We start from the raw sequence: 23,441 nt of genomic DNA, 5'->3' as shown, positions 1-23,441 counted from the left end.
AAATTAAATAATAGTAGAAACACAGAAAAATAAATCCATGTAATTGCAAATCCTTTTCCAGCACAGGACAGGAAGAGCCTCAAACTGCTGCCATGGAAATCAGTTGGTATTTGGCCATTTACCCTGTAGAACATGGGTAGGCAACCTATGGCACGCGTGCCGAATGCGGCACGCGAGCTGATTTTCAATGGCACTCACACTGATGACCTGGCCACTGGTCCGGGGGGCTCTGCATTTTAATTTAATTTTAAATGAAGCTTCTTAAATATTTTAAAAACCTTATTTACTTTACATACAACAATAGTTTAGTTATATATTATAGACTTAGAGAGATCTTCTAAAAACTTTGAAATGTATTACTGGCATGTGAAACCTTAAATTAGAGTGAATAAATGAAGACTTGGCACAGCACTTCAGAAAGGTTGCCGACCCCTGCTGTAGAAGAATGATCAGGCCCATATAAGCAAAGAGATAAACTATCCGCTATCTCTGTTCAGCTGTATAAATTACACTAATGTTAATTCATTTACTCTAGGGAAAAGTTTTGACTGTACCTTAGTTATTAAGCCTTCTAGTGAGTTTGTCAACTAGTACAAAACATCTGGGTATTTCCATGCGAATGATCTCCCAGGCACACAGGCTGTATTGTTTTTCTTTCAGGAAAACATCTATCCCCTGGAAGTATTGTTTCACTCTCCGACTGGTGAGCTGGAGGTCCTCACTTTCTGGGTTGGTTAAGCCCTTCTCCATATGTGCTCTCAAACATGCCTCCAGCCGCTGAATTTGTAGATAAAGTCCATTTTGGAACCTGACTATGGAAGTCTCCTCCCAGGCACTCTGGGTGAGGTTTTTGCTAAAGATGTTGAAGATCTCTTGGAGGATCTCTTGAATTGCCACCTTGGCATTCTCCTTCTGGGACACTGGAAGTTGGACAACATCCTGGGTGGGTTTGAAAGCTGCCCTTTCATTTATGCAGTGTGAGGGGAAATTTCCGCTCATTTTCTGCAGAAGCTCCAAGCTTTCTTTGTTCACTTTGTTCTGCTGGAAGTGAAGCATGGTACAGAGCCGAGATGAGATTTCAGTAGAGAAGAGCAGCATGAGGCAAACGTGCAGCAAACACCTGGTGGTCATGATGATGTCTATACACTCCGTTTCTTTGTGTGGAACCTTGTGCCTGGAGTTTGTTGAAGGTCCTATGTAGACTGCTGTGTCTTTCCTTCATGTCTCTGAATTTAAATATTTGTCTTCAGAATTTTTGTTTCATCATTTTCTGTTTTTAAGGTTTTTCCCTCCTGGAGGCTTCAGTCTTTTTCTTTCTGTTTAATTCACTGCTTTCTAGTTCTTTTACCACGTTTCCTCCTTTTTGTATTTTTGTGAAAGTGACCACAAATGACCATATACAACCCCTTTAACTCATGGTGGATCCACGTGCATACAGGCTTTTCATGATACATTAACTTAAAGATGTAATTTAATAAGATCATCCACACTTCAGAAGTGATAGAGAGAAGACCCCCAATTCATCAAACCCTACACTTCCCATTCATAACCTCCTTCATTTGACAGAAAAATAGTTTAGGTATATTTAATGTTCTGAGGTATAGAGGAAATGGAAGGAAAGGGTTAGGCCTCGGGGAGCTGGAACAATTTGTATAGTGGGGCTGTTGAGAGCCATTGAACCAAACTGTAAACCCTGAATATGAAGGAAACCACTTCAAGCCAGGGGATGTAGCAGCACCTGTGTTAGGCCGCCCAAAAATATTGGTAAATTTCAACTTCAACCATGCAACCTGGAAAGCACACTTAATATGGAGACACCAGAAAATATCGGTATCTTCCTTCTAAGAAAACAAAGGAGACAGAGAGTGTGCTCTGTGAGAATGGAAGCTTTTTTCATTTTTAGTTTATTTCCACATCTATATACTGTAGCTGAGGAATAGATGCAGTTAGACGGTGTGAACATCATGTCCTATTGGTCACTCTGAGTAGCTGACACTGGTGAAAAATGGACGGTAATTCATAAAACAGGATGAGCAATTAGTTACACATACTAGAGAGGTACCCACATGGATGATTGTGATTTAGTGTGGCCAGAAGAGAAGTCATGCTGTGTATTTTTAACAGGCATGTCCCTGGGTTGTAATAATTCAAAGAATTTTTTAAAAATCAAAATCAGTGTTCACCATTTTTGCTGGTTCCTTCTCTTTTGACTTTTGCTTTCCCCTTGGCATGGGCAGGGAAACTGTTATGCTTTGTTTAAGCCTCTTTGTTTCGTGTGGTCACATTTCATTTTCTGGTACTCTTCCCTTAGCAAAGACTGTTTTGCTGGATTTTTCCATCATGTCAGGAAAATGTGTTTTCATCCAAAAAGAAAACTATTTTCCCTGAAATTAGAAAGGAAGAATCATATGAATAAACCATGAAAAGATTTTTGTGCATATTAATTTGGTTAGTCTCCCAAGTCTCCTGCACTTTTATAAGAAATTTCAGATGTTTGTATCAGCTACATAAAAGTTTCTGTAAAGCAGAGAAAGCAGACTTATCAGAGCCCCCAGATTGCCATGGGCTATACTCCCCATTCTCCCATTAGTTTCCGTGGGTGTTGGGGATGTGTATTCCACACCAGGGTGAAGTCCAGAGGAAGATGTTGAGGAGAGAGGGAAATAAGTCAGGTGACTAGTAGGAGAGTATAGGGTAACAAAGTAATCACAGGGTAATGGGGGGATGGGAGAAATAATCTTTTTCAGTAAATCTGTATTTAGGGGCACTGGAATAATTGATGCTGTGTGGCTGCTAAGAGCCATTGACCAATACCGTAAACCCTGTATATAATGGAGACCATGCATTCACTTGCTAATATTACTTGAAGCTGCTCAACACCCCAACTTCCATCTCCCCTGCAGCAAGTAGGCAAACAATTATTCTATTATTTGAGAAAAGTTGGTTACAAGGGCCTCGGAGCCTGCTGCAGAGGATCCATGCAGGGATAGAGCCCTCTGCTTGTGACTCTTACCTGTGCCACATGGAAGTTTGTGTCGGGTGAGATGAGGTGCTATGGAGTCAGATGCTTTTGCACATAGTGCCCTCTTGGGGTGTTCTCCATACAGTTATGATCCATGTGCAGGGCCTGGAGTGAGCAGACATGCATTGGGGTGGGGCAGTGCTAGTACAGGTCTGGTGGGTGCCTCTCGCCATGTGAGCTGCACTGAAATGACACTTACAGGGCCTGTCTGAGGCAACTGCTGCCTGAAGGAAGCCCTGGTTGAATGGCTGTAATGGAACCACGCTGACAGGGACCAGAATGGGCTCTGTCTGGTCCCGACAACTGATGCAGAGACTCTGTAGCTCTATATGAAAAGACCTTGTGTTCTGTGTAGAAGCCACTGGCTCATCTGTTTATATGATGAAGGCTAGGGACACCTGCTAGTATCCCCACCTGCCTGCCAGTGGAAGGATAAAAGTGAGCTTAAGTGGGGATGAATGAAGGGAGGAAGATTTGGGCAGGAAAGGATTTCGACAGCTGATGGCTACAGCTATTGGGAAAAAAACTGCACCATAAGAAGGATAGGCATTTGTTTTAATAGTTAACTCCTTATACATGCCTTTAAATCAGCAGGTACCAAAACGAGTTTAGTGAATCAGTGGTAGTACATGGAGTACTGGGTGGTGGTCTTCAGAGAACTGGCAGATCCCATGTTCCTTTAAAGACAGCTAAAATTATATAAATGTGTTTCTAGTACTACCTTTCTTTGTAAGCATTTGGTGTACCTGCCAAAAAAATGCTACCTGATCTTGAATGGGAGGGGAAATGACCATTAGAACAATTTTGGTAATATTAGGTCCACATAATGAAATGTTTGAGAAACCCTCAGATAAAGAGAACAGAGGGCAAAAGCTTCTGCAATGCAGCCATCTGTTGACTGTGAAGAATTTACAGTCTCCTAGAGACCCCATAGTTTGGGTTATGTTACAAAAAGGATTTATAATGGGACATACATTCTTGTTTTTTCTCCAAAGGCAGGTTGCCAATCAGTGTAAAAATTCACACACGATTCATTTTTTTTACTATTTGAACATTTAATGTAGTGGTTGTTTGACTTCTTTTAAATAAGAAATCTCCAGGTTTAGGGTCTGGCTTAAATTAATCCTAGACAGTGCTATGGCTGACTAATAGCTCTTCAAAAATACTGTCTACATACCCAAACGTGGGAAAGAGATAGACCAGGGGTTGGCAACCTTTCAGAAGTGGTGTGCCGAGTCTTCATTTATTCACTCTAATGTAAGGTTTCATGTGCCAGTAATACATTTTAACATTTTTAGAAGGTCTCTTTCTATAAGTCTATAATATATAACTAAACTATTGTTGTATTTAAAGTAAATAAGGTTTTAAAAATGTTTAAGAAGCTTCATTTAAAATTAAATTAAAATGAAGAGCCCCCGGACCGGTGGCCAAGACCTGGGCAGTGTGAGTGCCACTGAAAATCAGCTTGTGTGCCGCCTTTGGCACGCGTGCCATAGGTTGCCCACCCCTGAGATAGACTCTTACAAGATTTGGTCCAAGGGATGTTTTTCGTTTTTGTTTATTTTGTTTTGTTTTGTTTTGCTTTCAGGTAATTTTTAACTATTGGGTTTAGGGTAATTTTTAGTCATTATTCTCAGCACAACTGAAATTTTGATGCACTATGCTCATATAGCTGCTGGTTGGTTGTTGGTGCAACATGCAGTCCATAAGCACACGCTTGTTTTGGGAGTGCCAGGGGGAGAGCAAAGGGAAGCAGCACCAGATGCTTACAAGCCGGAATGACAGGAGGGGTTGGGTATGTACAAGCTTGATGCTGTTTGTGAGCCAAGCGGGATACGGAGTCTGCACACATGGAAACCTGATTGATGGGGAGCCAGTTCACACACATCTCATTAGGGTTGTGAGGGGACAAGCAACTTTGTACCACGACAGCCTGAAGTCTTCCTCTTGGAATGCCAGCCTCTCCATCACTCCTTTAATTTAATCACAATGAGCTACTGCTCCAAACACCCGCAACTACAAATGTTGTGAGGAAAGGTAATCTGTTAACAGACAGACACATAAAAGCTGCAGTGTAGAGGTTGTGGTGTGTGGTCTGTTGGAGTGGTAAAACTAATTACCATAGCTATTTTTCTTATGGAGTCACTGCTGAATCAGAGTTTATGTTCACAATGCACTTTAGCATGTTCTCACGTTTAACCACTTATGTCAAAGGGAAGCTTGTGTACTTAAAGTTAGGCAAATTTTTACAAGTCCTTTGCTGAACTGGAGTCTTAAGGTAACAAGAGAAGATTATTCTTGGGTCTCTATTTTTTAAAAAAAAATCTCATTAATACAAATCACTACTTCTGTAGATTGCTATTTTGTATAAATAAATATTTATTTATAAATATTATTAAATCTCTGAAAAAAATAAATAAAAGAAATACATTAGTATTTTGAATAAATATAAATGGACCAACATAAAACACTTTTACAAATCCAGTGAAATGATATGAAACTATTTTCACAGTGCAGGAAAATAATTATATTTGCACTAGTTTAAAATTTAAGAGTGCCTAGAAACTGGGCTATTCTTGTTTCTTTGTTATCCTTGCAGCAAAATACACCTCCAGAAGTTTCACTTGCTTATGAGTCCATGTCAGGATCTTTATATGTGCCTGTTGTTCCAGGCAGCTTGTGAGGGTATTTAGCATGAGATGTAGGAAATCTGTTGGAGGATGTCCTGGATGATCTCCTGGATCCAGTCTCTTTCTGGGTTTCTCTGGGCTTGAGAAACTTTTGGGGCCATGTGAAGTCTCTTTCTTCATTCTGCTGTTGCAGGAAAATTATCCTTCCATTTTGTTTGGAAATTGTCCTGGTTCACATTTGTTATGCTGAAGCAAAACATGTTACAGTTCAGAGGTAAGATTTTATTTTTAAAAGCAGCCCAAGGGAAATTGGAGCAAATGCGTAATATCAATGATGAAGAAATAGTAAGGTTTTTCTCCTTTGGTTCAAATACTATGTTGTCTTCTGCAATGTTTTCAGCAAAATCTTCTGTTTTACATTTTCTCATGTGAATAAATCCGTCCAGTAATGGCAAGTAGTATATAACTAGTACAGTTGAAGTTTGACAGTTTGCTTAATTCAAGATGGACTGATAAGAGTCTCGAACGGTGCTGCTTGTAGAATCAATTTAGAGATGAAGGGCTCCAGCGAAGGTGCAGTTTCATTCATCTGTTTTCATAACATCATTACTTGAAGCAGCATGTGCTGGAATGAAAAGGGGGAATGGTTCAAACATGGAGAGTTTCAAATGCCAAATATAGGCCATCTTTTTCTAAGCAGATGTCAACTCATAAATCCTGAGCCTCACTGCACTTGTCACAATTTGTTGTTACTAAGGCTGTTGAATTTAGGGGTAAACAAAACAAAGAAAAGCAGAATAAGAACCTTCGGCCATCCCCATGTGCAGAATTGGATGATGGGCTAGCAGTGTGTGAGCACAGACCCTCCGTTTTCTTGTGTCCTAACTGGAATGTTGTCTAACGAGGCAGTTGTTGAAAGGGGGCTTCTCACTGTTCTTTTCCCCAACTTAGACACGTACTGGGCAAAATTATATTTGGTATGGTTAGTTATTACTTAACGATATTTTGTCATTAGTTAGCAGTTATGATATATTTGTATATTTTTCATATAAAATATTGTGTGTGGTAGAGAAGCACTAAATTATATGCTACACTAAAACGATTTAAGCATATTTTTGAAATAGCTTTATGCATAAAATTATGATGGGAGAAAGATTGGGCCCCACATATTAGGAGTTATAAACCTATTGACCCATTTCTCTCCAGCTGTTTTAATCAAATAATATTATCTGAGTTTTTCTAGGAAAAAAGAAAAGATGATACCTTAATTTTGAAGTCTCTTTGTGAGTATGTTGAGCATGAGGAAACATCTGGATATTTCTGCACGGCTGATCTCCCAGGCACACTGGCTGTATTGCTTTTCTTTCAGGAAATCGTTGATTGTCTGGAAGTATCTCTTCAGTTTGAGGCTGGTGAGCAGGAGGTTCTCCTTTCCTGGGTAGGTTATTTCCTTTTCCATCTCAGCACTCAAACACGTCCCCAGTTTCTCAATCTGCTGGTGAAGTCCATTCTGAAATTCCTTTATGGATGTCTCATTCCAGGCAACTTGGGTGAGATTGTTGTTAAAGATATGGAAGAGTTCTTGGAGGATCTGCTGAATGGCTTCCTTGACATACTCTTGCTGGGACAGTCGGATCTTGAGGATATCTCTGGGCTTGAAAGCTGTCCTTTCATTTAGACATTGGAAGGGAAAGTTTCCACCCATTTTCTCCAGATGCTCTAAACTCTTGCTGTTCATTCTGGTTTGTAGAGCATAAATCCTGTTACAGTCCAGACATGAGATTTTACTGGAGAAGAGCAGAATGAGGCAAAATTGCAGCAAACTCCTGCTGATCATGGTGATGTCTTAGATTCTCTGTCTTTGTGTAGAACTTGAGCAACTGGTGCCTGTTCAAGGTCTTTCGTAGACTTTTGTGTTTTTGACCCATGTCTCTGAATTTAAGTATTCTGTAGGAAAAGAAATTTCTTTCATCACTTTCTACTTTTCAAGGTTTTTCCTGCTTGAGGTTTTTACTTTCAGTTTCCTTCTTTTTATTTAATGGAAGCGAACAAGTCATTAGAAGAACAAAACCACAGTCATTACTTTTTTAATATTAAAGAATCCCTACATTTCTTTCCTTAGGTCTCCCCCAGCCCTCTTAGATAAAAAAAATGTAAAGGGTAAGAATAGTGATGATGAACAGTGTCATCCAGTTACAGGTTAGAGTAGGGACCTGTCTGTCTACTCACAAGTACCTGTAGTTAGGAGGGATAGGCAGATCTGAATGTGTGTTCCATCAGTAAGTTACATCAGCAAGACTATCTGTCTTATGAGAGAGGAAAAACCATGTGTGTAGAAAATACCAGGGGATGGACAGAGGGCACTGAAAACCTGGGAGGTTTACTTAAGAAACTGATAACTGCAAGATTGTGTGTCTGAGTTTTCACCATTCAAGCTTTATTCTTTTTTTTCAGTGTGCATTTCACTGAGCTTGGACATTGAAATTCAAGTGGTCTGATGAATGAAGGTGCATCCTGTGGCAAGTTTCATTTTCTGTTTTTCATACCATAGCACTCAGCTGTCATGTTGGAGTTTCCATCAGTGAAGGGGAATGGTTTTCAACTGAAAAATTGAAAAGGAATGTTTTCATATTAATTTTAAAAAAGGAAAAGAAGAAAACATAAACATATTTCTGTTCATGTCACTTCTTTTACATCTCCCTCCCCCATCACCTCAATTTCTTTCTTTAGTCATGATCTAGAGTTTTGCCTAAACTATTTGGAAGTGTCACTTTGAAGAATGTACATAAGTATTGTACATAAGTATACCATATAAGGGACCCAGTCATACCAGAGGCTTTGCACCCCAATCTTGCATTCACTCCATGGGGGTCCTTTGTGTGCATTTTCTGGCAAGTTGAACCTTCAGGAGATAATATTTATATTAAAGAGAAAAAATAAAAAATCTGAATCTTAGCTTTTCTTGTTAAAGTAAGAAAGCAATGGGAGTAAAGACACATAGTCTTTCAGCATATTTTCATAAGCAATTAACCTGTTTTCTGGGAAAGATTATCTGTAGACTCAGCTGAGTGAAATATTTACTAGAATTTGATAAAATACCGTATATTTAAATTTCAGTGAAAATAGCAGGAATTTTTACTGGAATTTTTTCCTCTGTGCCAGCCACCTTAATTTGAATGTGAAATAAGAGATAGTTTAACCTCTTTTCCTATTTGCAAATAATCTGCAAATAAATTCAGAATGTGTGAATGTGTTCATTTAAAATGATTTGACAAATGGTTTATACACATTCCACTCTGATTGCTCAGGACCTCCTCACCACGTCTTTTCCCTATGAATATTTGCTATGCATAATTTGCTACTTGTTCTGTTTTATGGTTTACCTGAGTCACAATGCTATTGTGTCTGTTCCCGGGCTGGTTGCCTTCAAATTCAAAACTGCTTTCAAAATGTCTGCATGAACTTTTCTCAAGAAAATTCTCTTTAAAATAAGCATTTATATGAGTGTTTGTTATACTTTCTTATTAAAGAGATGTTCTTTACTAACAAAAACTCAAATGGAGAAATATTACAGAAAATGTTTATAAAGGGCCAAACATTTGTCATAAATGTTTAATAAGTCTCTCATGTTTAGACTGTAGCTGAAATATGTTGTTGACTGATAGCTCTTCAGAACTAGTATCCACCTACACCAAACTTGGTAGAGAGGTGGATCCTCACTAGATCTCATGCAACCGGCAGGTTTATTACTAGAATTTTAAATGTTGGGTTTAGGTAATGTTTAGGCATTGTTGATGTTATGACTGAAAGTTGAACACATTCTGTACACCAAACTGGTTGTTGGTGGCAAGGAACCACACAAGCCTGATTTGGATGGTGTGGAGGGGTGGCACCAGTTGTTCAGAAAACTGAGGGATAGAATTGCTGACTTGAGTGTCTGGAAGCCTGATTGATATGACTTGATTTGTTTGTGTGTGTGTCGGGGTGTGTGTGTGTCTGTCTGTAAGACTTGTGAATTCTAGTTGATATTATGAAGCTGTTGTCATGAAATTTCCTAATCATAGGAAACCTCTTTCTATGTGTGTCCATCCTGTTGGACAGGACCTACAGCAGGTACTCATTAGGCTGAGGACAATGGGGGGCACTTAACTTTAAAACTGTGTTCTGATGACAGCATCGTTACAGTAAGTAAGGTGCTCAAGTTGGGAACCAGTTTGGCCAAGCTGATGTTAATTAGAATGGGGGTTATGAATGGAAAGCTACTGAAAGTCAACCAAGAGACAGATGACAAAAACAAAAGGTTCTATAAGAAATCACTGGGGGAAGACCACAGGACATGTGGGCTAAAGGAAGAAAGGGGATGAACTGGCCAAAGCCAGGTTATCTTAGCTGGGGGAGAAGGCTCTGTTTTTGTGCATATAAGTGATGCATTCCAACAGAAGGATGTTGGATGACCCCAAGTGACTCTGATCCAGGCCCACAGAATGGCCTGGTGTGTTGAGGAAACTGAGGCAGGGAATGGCGTATAGGGTTTACAATTTTTGTTCCAATCTGTGTATTTTCCATGTGATTAAGTAAACAGCAATAGTGTGTTAGAATCCTGTGCAAAGTGTCTGGGTTTTATAATCTACACTTACTACATGGCCCCTGGAAGAGGTAAACACCTCTGGGTGCACTTTTGAGAGAGGACATGTTAAAGCGGATTCTGAGCTTCAAAAACTTCCCAGTTGACATCTCGGATGAGCCCTCACTTATAATGCTTGCAGAGCCCAGTTGTCAGCAGGCAGGAGTGAACCTGGGACATTCAAACCTTAGTGTATAAGCCTCAACTGTAGGGGCTGAAAGCCACATGCCTCTTAAGCCAAGGCTGTAGCAGACTCCTCAATCTCTAGATGGTTCAGGTGCCACTAGAGAGTGACAGAGCACCACACCAATCAGGCCTCGGTTGCATACTTCCCCTAGCTGAGGAAGCCCAATCCAAGCTTCAGAGATTTCCCAGCTGATATCCCAGCTCAGGTGACCAGACAGCAAGTGTGAAAAATCGAGAAATAGGGTGTGTGGGGGTAATAGGCATGTCTCTGAATTTAAGTATTCTATAGGAAAATATTTTTCTTTCATCACTTTCTACTTTTCAAGATTTTTTCTGCTTGAGGTTTTTACTTTTGGTTTCCTTTTTATTTAGTGGAAGCAAACAAGTCATTAGAAGAACCAAACCACAGTCATTACCTTTTTTAATATTAAAGAAGCCCTACATTTCTTTCCTTAGGTCCCCCCTGCCCTCTTAGATAAAGAATATTTAAAGGATAAGAAGAGTATGATGATTAACAATGTCATCCAGTTACAGGTTAGAGTAGGGATCTGTCTGTCTACTCCCAAATTCCTGTAGTTAGCACTGCTAGGCAGGTCTGAATGTCTGTTACATCAGCAAGACTATCCATGCTTTTAAGTGATAACAATTAATTTTGGCAGATGGGGGAAACTACTGCAAAGGTTCTTTTTGCTGGACTCTGCAGATAGCAGCAGTGAAGTGATGTGTAAAGCTGCTGTTCCTTCACTTTGCCAGCAGATGGAAAACTTTGCCTCTCTGGTGTCACACGCAAAATCAGAAAATCCTGCTATACTCTAGCTGTCTCATTCCTTCCTTCCAGCCTTTGAGAGGGAGTAATACTATTGGGACCTCTTAAAATTTGATTAGCATGAAAAGAATTCCTGTGGGAGATTGGGGCCCAGACAATTCTCTATTAATCTCTTGCAATTTCCTGGCCATTTGAAACATGAAAGAGGAGAAACCATGTGTGTAGGGAATACCAGAGGATGGACAGAGGGCACTGAGAAACTGGGAGGTTTACTTAAGAACCCGATACCAGCTGTGAAAAGCTTGAGGAACAGGTACAGTTGAAGGGTGTGAACATGTTATCTTCTCGGGCACTTCTGAGTAGTTCCCAGTGATGTAGTGTAGTGACATGGAATGGAGTTGTCCAAAAAGATTGTGTGGGTGGTAATAAATATGCTAGAGAGACTGACATAAATGAATGTCACTTTCAGATGTGATTAACTTTTCACCATTCAAGCTTGAACATTGCAATTCAAGTAGTCTGATGAATGAAGTTTGCAGCCTGTAGCAAGTTTCACTTTCTGTTTTTCATCCCATGGTACTAGGCATAGCACTAGCGTGTCGGAGTTTCCATCAGTGAAGGGGAATGGTTTTTAACCCAAAAATTGAAAAGGAGTTTTTCATATTAATTTAAAAAATGGAAACGAAGAAAACATATAAATATTTCTGTTTAAGCTATTTCTTTTACATCTTCCTGCCCCATCACCTCAAGCACATTCTTTAATTGTAATCTGGAGTTTGTCCCTAAATTATTTGGAAGTGTCACTTTAAAGAATCAGTTTATTGTACATAAATATACATATATGGGACCCAATATTAATATAGGCTCTGTACCCCATCTCCGATTGACCCCAGTGGGAGTTCTGTGTGTACATTCCTGGCAAGTGGAAGCTTATGAATATTTATGAGAGAGAGAAATTAAAAAATCTGAATCTTAACAACAAAAGTAATTAAGCAATGGAAGTAAAAACACATAGTCTTTCAGCATATTTGCATCAGCAATTAGCCTGCTTTCTGGAAAAGGTTAGATGCAGACTCAGCCGGGTGAAGTATTTACTAGAATTTGATGAAATACTATATATTTAAATTTCAGTGAAAATAGCAGGAAATTTTATTGGACTATTTTTCCTTTGTGTCAGCCAGATTAATTTGAATGTGTAATAAAAGATTAGTTCATCCCCTTTTCCTATTTGCAAATAATCTGTAAATGAATTCACATTTTGCTGATGTATTTATTGAAAATGATTTGACAAATGGTTTATGGGAACACATTCCACTCTGATTACTTAAGACTTCCTCACCATATCTTTTCCCTATGAGTATTTGCTATTCATAATTTGCTACTTGTTCTGTATGATGGTTCACCTGAGTCAATGCTGTTGTGCCTGTTCCTCGGCTGGTTGATTTCAAATTCAAAACTGCTTTCAAGAATTTTTCTGGAGAGATTTCTCTTTAAAATGTGTATTTACAGAATACCTGTTATATATCTTCTTTAGGCAAATGTTCTTTTCTAACAAAAACTAACATGTACAAATATTTCTGAAAATGTTTACAAAAGGCCAAACATTTTTCATAAAAGTTTAATAAGTCTCAAATGTTTAAGCTGTAGCTGAAATATGTTGTTGGGAGCGCTACTGTTGACAGATAGCTCTTCAGAAATACTATTCACCTACACAAAACTTGGTATATAGGTGGATCCTCACTAGATTTGATGCAACCAGCAGCTTTATTACCAATATCTGAAATGTTGAATTTAGGGTAATTTTTAGTCATTATTCATGTAATATAACTCACAGTTGAATGGATTCTGTACACAAAACTGGTTGTTGGTGTCAAGAAATGCACAAGCTTGATTTGGAGGCTGTGGAGAGGTGGCACCAGTTGGTCAGAAAACTGAGTGTGACTTGCCTGATTCATATAGCTTGATTTGTTTGTGTTTGTGTTGGGGGGACGAGGGGAGGGTCTATCTGTAAGACATGAATTCTAGTTGATATTATGAAGTTGTTGATCTGAAATTTCCTTATCATGAGAAAACTCTTTCTCTGTGGATCCATTATACTGGACAGGACCTACAGCAGGTACTCCCTAGGCTAAGGATAATGAATGTGGAGTATTTAACTTTAAAACTATGTTCTAATGACAACATACTTATGCTAAGTAGGGAACCAGTTTGGCCAAGTTGGTGTTAAGGAGTATGGGGGTTAGGAGTGGAAAGTTACTGAAGGTTGAGAAAGAGATGACAAAAACGAAAGACTCTAAAAGAAATCAGTGGAGGAAGACCCACAGGACATTTGGGCAAGAGGAAGGAAGGGGATGAACTGGCCAAAGCCAGGTTATCTAAGCTGGGAGAGAAGGCTCTGCTTTTGTGCATATAAGTGATGCATTGCAACAGAAGGATGTTGGATGACCCCAAGTGACCCTGATCCAGACCAACCAGGCGTGGGTTGCATACTTCCCCTAGCTGAGGATTCTCACATAGGCACCTATTACCCCCCACCTCCTGTCCCCATTTTTGACCCTTGCTATCTGGTCAGCCTAGTCACGTGCATAAGTACTCTATGGAATTGGGGTTTTAAGGCTGAACAATTACAGAGTTTTCTTTTTTATTCTCCTTTTCTTTCTTTTTGGTTCAATAGGTATTTAATTCAAATCATTTCTACTATAGGTTGCCATTTTATATAAAATAATTATTTATTTATAATTAACAAATATCTATGATAAATACATAAATAGGAACAATAAATAAATAACAGACTGACAGAAATATCCTGTCATAAATATCATAAAACGATCTGAAAATATTTTCACAGTGCACAGATAGAATAAATAGTAACAACTGCTTTTAAAATTCCACTGCATCTCATTTTAAATCATGTATAAAATATTACTTGATTTTGGTTAGTACTTCTAAAAATGTTGGTATTTAAATTTCTAAACTTCGTTGTGAATTTGTCCTATATTTGAAAGCTCCATAATTCCATATGGATTCTCCTGCTAGCACTGAGGCTGAACTGCTTGTCTTTTATGAAATAATTGGTATCTCTTCACTTTCATCCTGGGAAACTGTAGGTCTTTACCTCCTGGTCAGAGAGTCCCATTTTCCATCACTGCAACCAAACATGTCTCCAGATGCCCAACTTGCTGATGAGTGTATGTTGGAATAGCTGAATGGAACTCTCACCTCAGGTAGTTTTGGAGAGATTTTTGCAAAAGCAGCAGGAAGACGTTGGAAGATTTCCTGGATTGCCACCTTGCCATTCCCCTTCAGGGACACTCGAGGATTGATATTAGAGGAAAACTATGCACATCTTTTTTGTTTGAAAGTTTTTCCAGTTCACATTTGCTAGGTTGTTATACAGTGGTTAAACTGCATGCTACAGTTCAGAGATGAGATCTGATCAGAGAAGAGTTGAACCACAGAAATATATAGCAAACCCATAATGTCAACAGTGTTTAAGGTCTGACCCTGTCTTAATTTTCTTGTAACTTTTTTGCATCGATATCCTTCATTTTGCAATTTAAACTTTGAGTAAATCAACAGAGTATTATCACGTAAATTGTAATATGGGCAGTTGGAATTTCATTATGGAGTGAGTGTATTCCATAATAGAAGGTCAAGTATTATGGAGTCTTAGAAGTCACTGTGGGAAGAATCAGTAGAGAGGAGGGAATCCACAGCACGGTACAATTTCATCCAACTGTTTTAACCTCTGTAGTCACTGCATCCTTAGCTGGAATGAAATGAAATTTGGTTGAAACACAAAGGGAAAACTACATTTTTCATTGCATTAATGTCAGTACATTAAATGACAATATCTTTCCACACCTCATAATCTCACAAGTCTTATGCTCAGTTCATATATTTTATACATGTCTCTAGGAAACTTCTCAAGCTGTGGTATATGATGAGGACAGATTAATAAATAGCAGCCATGACCATAATAGAAACACACTACATATGCAGAAGTCAGAGTACCTTGGGGGTGGAGGGGAAGTATCATCATTGGATGACCAAAGTAACGGTGAGATGGCTAAGGATTTGAAATATATGTACTTTGTTGCATGGACTGCCAATTATGTAGTGCATAACAGCACCTGATCTATGGGAGATTATGAAGAATCACAAACCTAAATAAAAGTAGAAACACAGAAAAGGAAATCCATGTAATTGCAAATCCATTTCCAGGAGAGGATGGGAAGAACCTGAAGCTGCTGCTATGGAAGCCACTGATCCTGTAGAAGAGGATCAGGCCCTATACAAGCAGAGTTATAAAATATCCGCTATCTCTGTTCAGCTATATAATTGACACTAATCTTAATTCATTTACTCCAAGGAAAAGATCTGTACTGTACCTTAGTTACTAAGCCTTCTAGTGAGTTTGTCAATAAGTACAAAACATCTGAGTATTTCCACACGAACGATCTCCCAGGCACACAGGCTGTATTGGTTTTCTTTCAGGAAAGCATCTATCCCCTGAAAGTATTTTTTCACTCTCCGAGTGGTGAGCTGGAGGTCCTCACTTTCTGGGTGGGTTAATTCCTTCTCCATCTGTGTTCTCAAACATGCCTCCAGCCGCTGTATTTGCTGGTAAAGTCCACTTTGGAACCTGACCATGGATGTCCCATCCCAGGTACTCTGGGTGAGGTTTTTGCTAAAGATGTTGAAGATCTCTTGAAGGATCTCTTGAATTGCCACCTTGGCATTCTCTTTCTGGGACACTGAAAGTTCAACAACATTCTGTGAGGGCTTGAAAGCTGCCCTTTCATTTATGCATTGTGAGGGGAAATTTCCGCTCATTTTTTTGCAGAAGCTCCAAGCTCTCTTTGTTCATTTTGTTCTGCTGGAAGTGAAGCACAGTACAGAGCCGAGATGAGATTTCAGCAGAGAAGAGCAGTACAAGGCAAACATGTAGCAAACACTTGGTGGTCATGATGATGTCTATACACTCCTTTTCTTTGTGTGGAACCTTGAGCCTGGAGTTTGTTGGGGCTCCTACGTAGATTGCTGTGTCTTTCCTGTATGTCTCTGAATTTAAGTATTTGGTTGGAGAATGTTTCTTTGATCATTTTCTATTTACAAGATTTTCCTTCTTGGAGGTTTCAGAGTTTTTCTTTCTGTTTTTCTTGCTATTTTCTAGTTCTTTTACCATGTTTCCTCCTTCTGTTTTTGTGTGAAAGTGATCACCCATGACAATACACAACCCTGTTAACTCATGTTGGATCCACATACAAACAGGCTTTTTATCATACATTAATATCTATAATTTGAGAAGATCATCCACAATTTGAAAGTGGGATGGAAAAGACCTCCAATTTGTCAGCCAGTGCACTTCCCATTCATAACCTCCTTCATTTGAGAGATCAGGAATATTTAAATTTTTCTAGGCATGGAGGAAGTAAATGTGGGAGGAAAGGGTTAGGCCTCCCAAAAATATTGGCAAATCTCCCCAACTTTAACTATTTCCTCCGATTTAGAAGGTACATTTAAAATCTAGACACCACAAACCATCGTTATCTTCCTTCTGTGAAACCACAGGAGATAGAATGCTCTGAGGAAATGAAACCTTAACTCATTGTTATTTCTAAGTCTTAATATACATACTGGAGCTGAGTAATAGATCCAGCCGAAAGGTGTGAATATCATGTCCTGTTGATCACTGCAAGTAGCTGACAATTGTGAAAAATGAGAATAATTCATAAAACAGGATGAGCAATTAGTATAGTAACACATACTAGAGAGGTACCCACATGGATGACTGTGATTTACAATGTGGTCAGAAGGAGGTTATGCAGAGAAATTACATTATGTATTTTTTACCAAGTGTGTCCCTGGGATGAAAGAATACAAGTAATTTTTTAAAAATGAAATTTAGTGTTCATCATTTTTGCTGGTTTCTTCTCTTTCCCCTTCCCCTCAGCTTTGGCAGTGAAATTCTTCTAGTTTGTGTTATTCTCTTCACTTCCTGTGGTCACGGTTCATTTTCTGGATCTCAAGCCCGAGCACAGACTGTTGTGCTGGAGTTTCCATCATGGCAGGGAAATGTGTTTTAATTCAACAAGAAAACTGGAATTTAAAAAAAGAAAATCACATGAAGAAACGATGAAAACATTTTTGTGCATATTAAATTGGTTAGAGTCTCCCAAGTTTTCCTGCATTTCTATACGAAATTTGAGATTTTTGCTTCAAATTTTTGAAAGACCCTCAACAAAGCAGAGAGAGCAGACTTCCTAGAGCCCCCAGCTCATCATGGGCTAACCCACTATCTGAATGAGACCATGCTTTTGGTCACTCTTATTACTTGAATCTTCACACCCCCAGCACCCATTGTTCCAGCCTGGGGCAGCCCTGGCATGGTGGCTGTAATGGAACCACACTGATAGGGACCAGAATGCAGGTCTAACAAAGCCCTAGAAGTGATGCAGCCACTCGGGTGCTCTGTGTGGAAAGATTTTGTGTTCTGTGCAGAAGCCATCGGTTCATCTATTTCTATGAAGAAAGCTGGGGCAACTATTTCCTCCTGCCTGCTAGTGAGATGATAAGTGAGTACTTAAGTGGAGATGTATTAGTGGTGTTTTCCTCCCTTTTTATATACCTGTGGTTGGCTTTCCCACAGGAAGACCTAAAGTCGTAGATGATGGATGACCTCAAATGGCTGTTAAGTAGATTAAAAGACTCTTCCACGGAGCACAGCTTAAAAACAAAGTGATGGAATGATTGTCAGGAGGTTCTGCTCTTCACTACAGAGGAAATGGAGAAGTTAGACTTTGAAGAAGAGTTTGTATGGCTCCCCGGTGCAATATGACTGCCGTGTTCCACCAGAGAGCGGGGTACATTTTGGAGGTTGGAAACCAATCTGTTTATAATCTTTGACTTGTTCATACAGTCTATTTTTGCTCACATTATTTCCCTGTAATTGTGTTTTGTCAGTACAACTTATAGGCTTTAACTACAATGAAGGAAGAAAGACTTGGGCAGGAAAGAACTGCTGATAGGTACCGCTACTGAAAAAGCCTGCACCATAAGAAAGGATAGGCATTTGTATTAAGAGTTCGCTCCCTGTATATGCCTCTAAGCCAGCCGGTCCCAGACTGAGCTTCATGAATAGGTGATGGTTAGAGTACTGGATGGTGGTCTTCAGAGAACTGACAGTTCTCACATTCTTTTAAAGACAGCTCAAATGTTATAAATGTGTTCCTACTACTCCCTTTCTCTGTAAGCATTTGGTGTTCCTGCCACGAAGGTATTACCTGATCTTGAATAGGAGGGTAAATAGTCCATAGAACAATATTTTTAAGATTAGGCCCACATTATGAACTCTTTGAGAAACCTGGAGATAAAGATAAGCAAAGGCTTCTGCAGTGGTGCCAGCTGTTGACTGTGAGGAATGAACAGAGACTCCTATTAGCAACTCCAAATGAGGTGATAAGAGATTTCCAATGGGGCTTACATTGTCAAGAAATGGTCTGAGAAATACATATAATGAGAATAGTCCCCTTGTCTGGGCCCTGAGATCATGATATCTTCTCCATTATTTGTTGTTTTTCTCTCTCCCAGCGTTTCTTCTCCATCAGGGCTTGATTAACCAACATGGTATGTTTTAATTTATTCAGGATTATTTTTGTTCAGTTGCAAAACGATGTTTTCCCTTTTGCCTCAGTTTTATCAGTTTCAATATTCCTGTCCCTTTACCTTTTCTTAGATTGGTCAGGCTGAACTAACAGTTAGAAACAAGGCTTTTTACCTAAAAACTGAGCCAATGTCATCAGAAAGCAATTAGAAACACTAAATATGGTGCTCCCGCAGTATGATTTTTTTTTTTTAGCAATCTCCTTTTAAAAGTACAGCCTCATTTTAAACTATACTTTTTTGTAAATCTACATTTCATCCTCTTAACCAGCAGGAGGAAACTGTTCATTTTCTGGATGGTCACTGCAAAACATAAAAACCTCCTGCAAACCTATAATTTTCCTTCGTACCCTGCTTCATTTCAGAGAGGGAAATAGCGTAGGTATATTTAAAGTTGCTTAATGCAGGAGTAACTGTGGCCCTCAGAAAATATTGGGTCATCTGCACTTTTCAGATTTCATGTAGTTTAAAAAGAACACTTAAAATGTTGGTGCCAGAGAAACTGGTGTCTTGGACACTGGAAAAAAGAAACCTTTGCTTACTGTCAACAAATCTGAAAATACAATGCAGTTAGTAATCCATATTCGACAGAGGTACCCACGTGGATGGATGTGGTTTACAGTGTGGTTAAAAAGCGCTTATGAAGAGAAGTCATATCATGTGTTCTTAACATGTGTGTCACTGGGATGTAATAATTCAAAGGTTTTTTTTTTAAATCAAATTCAGTGTTCACTGTTACTGCTGGTCCCTTGTCTTTTAATGTTTGTGTTTCTCTCGGCTTGAACTGGAAAATTCTTCTGGTTTGTTTAATCCCCTTAACTTCCTGTGGTCACACTTCACTTTTCACACGCTGTAGCACAGACTCTTGTGTTGGAGTTTCCATCATGGCAGGGAAGTGTGTTTTAATTCAACAAGAAAACTATTTTCACTGAAATTGGAAAAGAAGATTCCCTTACAGAAAATATGAAAACGTTTCTGTTCATATTAATTTGGGTAGAGCCCCAGGCTCCTAATGCATTTTCTGGTAAGAAATTCAACATTTTTACTTCAATTATTTGACAGAGACTCTTTAAAGAATAGGGCTAGAAGGGACCTCAAGAGGTCATTGAGTCCAGCATCCTGCATTGACAGGATGAAGTATACCGAGACCAAGGAGGGCCACATCAGGGAATAGAAATTGTATGATGGGTCATGAATTCTCAGAAAATTGGGGCTGGGGTGCGGGCACTGGGGTGGGTCTGGGGATGAGGAGTTTGTGGTGTAGGAGGGTGTTCTGGGCTGGGACCAAGGGGTTTGGAGGCCGAGAGGGTGATCAGGGCTGGGGCAGGGATGCAGGAAAGGGTGCAGGTTCCGGCTGGGAATACGGGCTCTGGGGTGGGGTGGGGATGAGAGGTTTGGGGTGTAGGAGGGTGCTCTGGGCAGGGATCGAGGGATTCAAAGGGCAGGAGGGAGATCAGGGCTGGGGCACGGGGTTGGCACATGGGGAGAGGCTCAGGGTGTTCAGGCTCCGAGCAGCGCTTACCTCATGCGGCTCTCAGAAGCAGTGGCATGTCCCTCTCTGGCTCCTATGCAGAGGCTCGTCCAGGCGGCTCTGCATTCTGCCCCGTCCGCAGGCACTGTACTCCCATTGGAGCATGTAGGAGCCGGAGTGGGGCCATACCGGCTTCTGGAAGCCATGTGGTGCATCAACCGACCCAGTGCTCCGGCCAGAGTGGGGCCGAGCCACGTGGTGCAGGCCTGACCCAGTGTCCCAGCTGGAGCAGGGCTGAGCCATTTGGTCTGACCTTGGTCCAATGCCCCAGCCAGGGTGCTGGAGCGGGGCTGAGCTGCTGGTGCCACTCATAGGCCGGCTTAAAATGGCTCCTGGGCCAGATTGCCCCATGGTCCATAGTTTGTCCACCCCCGACCTAGACCATCCCTGACAGGTGTTTGTCTAATCTGTTCTTTCAAATCTCCAATGACGGGGATTCCACCACCTCTCTAGGCAATTTATTCCAGTGCTTAACCACCCGGACAGTTAGGAAGTTTTTCCTAATGTCCAACCTAAACCTCCCTTAAGAATACTGTTAATAACTAACAGGAAAGACCAAGTGTCATAAATAGTTAGTTAAGGGTTAAGTTTCCACCTGTAAAGGGTTAACACATGGTACCTGGTGAACACCTGACCTGAGGACCAATCAGGGAAGAGAATTTAAAATTCCTAGGAGGGAACTTTTTCTCTCTGTTCGTGTGTGTGTTGTTCTTAGCCATTTGGAGTTACAAGGGTCCAGATGTATTAATCAAGTCTTCTACAAGTTTCCACCTTTCTGAACTAATTTCTTCCAGTCAAGATAGTGAGTATTAGAAAGATACTTTGTGTCCTCATCTAATAATCCTATGTTTGCAATTCTGTGTGTTTGTTACTGATTATTCTTAATTCTGCCTGTATTGTTTGTACTGAGAGGGAGAGAGGATTCTCTCCAGAACTTGGCAAGGTTATACCCTATGAGTGTCCAGCTTGGACTCATAGAGATTCTGTATTTTCTTGTGGCACCTTATAGACTAACAGACGTTTTGCAGCATGAGCTTTCGTGGGTGAATACCCACTTCTTCTTTTGCATCCGAAGAAGTGGGTATTCACCCACGAAAGCTCATGCTGCAAAACGTCTGTTAGTCTATAAGGTGCCACAGGATTCTTTGCTGCTTTTACAGAACCAGACTAACACGGCTACCCCTCTGATACTTGTATTTTCTTGTTTTTCTTTTAATAAATTCTTTCTATAACGATTTGATTAAATCCCTCTACTGTGGATACAGGGGGAGGGGGCTAAGAAACTCTCTCTTGGTGGTGAGACAAGCTTATCTCCGGGCAGAGAGGGGAGGGGGGAGGTTTCTCTCTCTGTGAGTTGATCTGTGTTTCCCCAGGGAACGTCTTTGGAAAGAGGAGGGGGGGGGGAAACAGGGGTGTCCCGGCCCACGTATTCGACCGGGTGGTGGCAGCAAAAAGGGGACCTACCCTAGGATTTTAGGGTGGGGGGATACATGCGGGTCCCCACATTGGAACCCAACAGTTCCAAGTGGGGGTGAGACCTATGACACCAAGGCATCAAAGTAAATACAGGGTAATGAAAGAACAGAATCTGTTTCAGTAAATCTGTATATCAACAGCACATAGGCACAGAAGTAGTGTATAGTTTGAGGAAAGTTAGTTACAAAGGGCACAGAACCTGCCCCAGAGGCTTCATGCAGCGATAGAGTTCTCTGTGTGAGTATCTCAGCTGCTTCACATGGAAGCATGTGTGATGTGGGCTGAGGTGGAGTAGGGTTTGCTGCCTTCACTCATCATTCCTTCTTTCCTGTGACCCCATGGATTATTTTCCATAGCCCTGGAAAATACTCCTTTACACTGAAAAGATGGGGGCAGAGAGTATAATGGGTGGTAATGCAAAGTGGTGAGACCTTTGTCATCTGTGCAGAAATCATAGAATCTGCTTAGTCTGGAGATGGAACTACAGCCATTTCCGTGAGGAAGGCTGGGGTCCAACCTGCTCCTCCTCATTCCTGCCCACCATTGGAAGGATGTGGGAGAACCTCCGTGGGGGATATTTACAGAGTTTCCCTCTCTTTTAAGAAATGCGAGCTGGGATTCCCCACAGGCATTTGGTGCTCCTTATGGTACGAGTGATATTGTCAAAGAGCTCAACTGAATTCTCCACTCAGTATGGCCCTTTTTTTATTAAAGGTCTGATGGCATGAATAAGAATAGTTTCTCTCTAGCACAGAATAGGTTTGGGGTAGTTAGGGTTTTTCAGAAGAATTCAGTATTGTTCCTGGGTAGTAACTGACTGACGCATTCCCCCAAACTGGGAGCTGCATTTTAGAGGTGACAGAGAAACTATCCTCATTCAAATGTCCTATCCCTGCTCTCATTACTCACATGTAATTTTGTTTGTGGTGTGCACTCAAGAATGAATTTAGTCTGTGCTGTGCTCACTCAAAAATAATGGAACCAAATGTGTGTGAAGGATACACAAATGAGAAGCATTCATGGAAGCCCATACTTAATGGGTGGGGGCGATGCTTGTAAATGTATTGTGGGGAGGTGGTATGTGAATGCACACAAACCTGATTGATGGAGTTATGAACAAGCTAATTAAATGCTAACTTAACTGGTGTGTTTTTGAGCGTTCATACTGTTTGTGATTGGTGCCCTCTCTCCCCCCACCCAGTAGTTTGGCCTCTTCCAACACATCTGCTAAACCAAACATCTACAACAAGAAGTTATTTGGTAGGGGAAAATAACCAAGGAAAAAGTAGCAGAGGAAAAAGAGGCAGAGGTCAGGTCTGGTGCATGGTTTGTTACAGAGGAAAGACTAATTTTCACTCCATAGCTACTTTTTTAAATATGGAAGTATAGTGAATTTGCACACTGATTCATCAATGTATCTAATTATATTCCCAACTAGAAGCACGAACATCAGTGGGATGGGTCACATACCATAAGTCGTGTGCATAAGTACTTTCTGGACTTGGGGTTTTAAGGCTGAACAAGTGTAGAGGGTTTTTTTG

At 40.3% G+C, this 23,441-nt stretch overlaps 2 protein-coding genes and 1 pseudogene across 2 annotated transcripts; all 3 read right to left on the bottom strand.

Annotated features, from left to right (window-relative positions):
- Positions 1-555: 555 nt before the first annotated feature.
- On the bottom strand, positions 556-1,131 carry LOC123372494 (interferon beta-like). Its single transcript, XM_045020608.1, has one exon. It carries the CDS (start codon positions 1,129-1,131, stop codon positions 556-558), a length of 576 nt encoding a protein of 191 aa, XP_044876543.1.
- Positions 1,132-6,916: 5,785 nt separating this feature from the next.
- Positions 6,917-7,489, bottom strand: LOC123372251 (interferon beta-like). The gene has a single exon (XM_045020258.1). The coding sequence runs from the start codon at positions 7,487-7,489 to the stop codon at positions 6,917-6,919; it is 573 nt and encodes a 190-aa protein (XP_044876193.1).
- Positions 7,490-15,620: 8,131 nt separating this feature from the next.
- Positions 15,621-16,197, bottom strand: LOC123372488 (annotated as a pseudogene).
- Positions 16,198-23,441: the final 7,244 nt, after the last annotated feature.

This window comes from Mauremys mutica, chromosome 6 (genome assembly GCF_020497125.1).
Source record: "Mauremys mutica isolate MM-2020 ecotype Southern chromosome 6, ASM2049712v1, whole genome shotgun sequence".
Lineage (NCBI taxonomy): Eukaryota > Metazoa > Chordata > Testudines > Geoemydidae > Mauremys > Mauremys mutica.
Note: the sequence above shows the minus strand (reverse complement) of the source record. Positions and strands in the feature narration are given on the sequence as shown.

What these genes read in the sequence shown, in the direction of transcription:
- LOC123372494 (XM_045020608.1), bottom strand. Translation starts at nt 1,131, where the DNA reads ATGACCACCAGGTGTTTGCTGCACGTTTGCCTCATGCTGCTCTTCTCT.
- LOC123372251 (XM_045020258.1), bottom strand. Translation starts at nt 7,489, where the DNA reads ATGATCAGCAGGAGTTTGCTGCAATTTTGCCTCATTCTGCTCTTCTCC.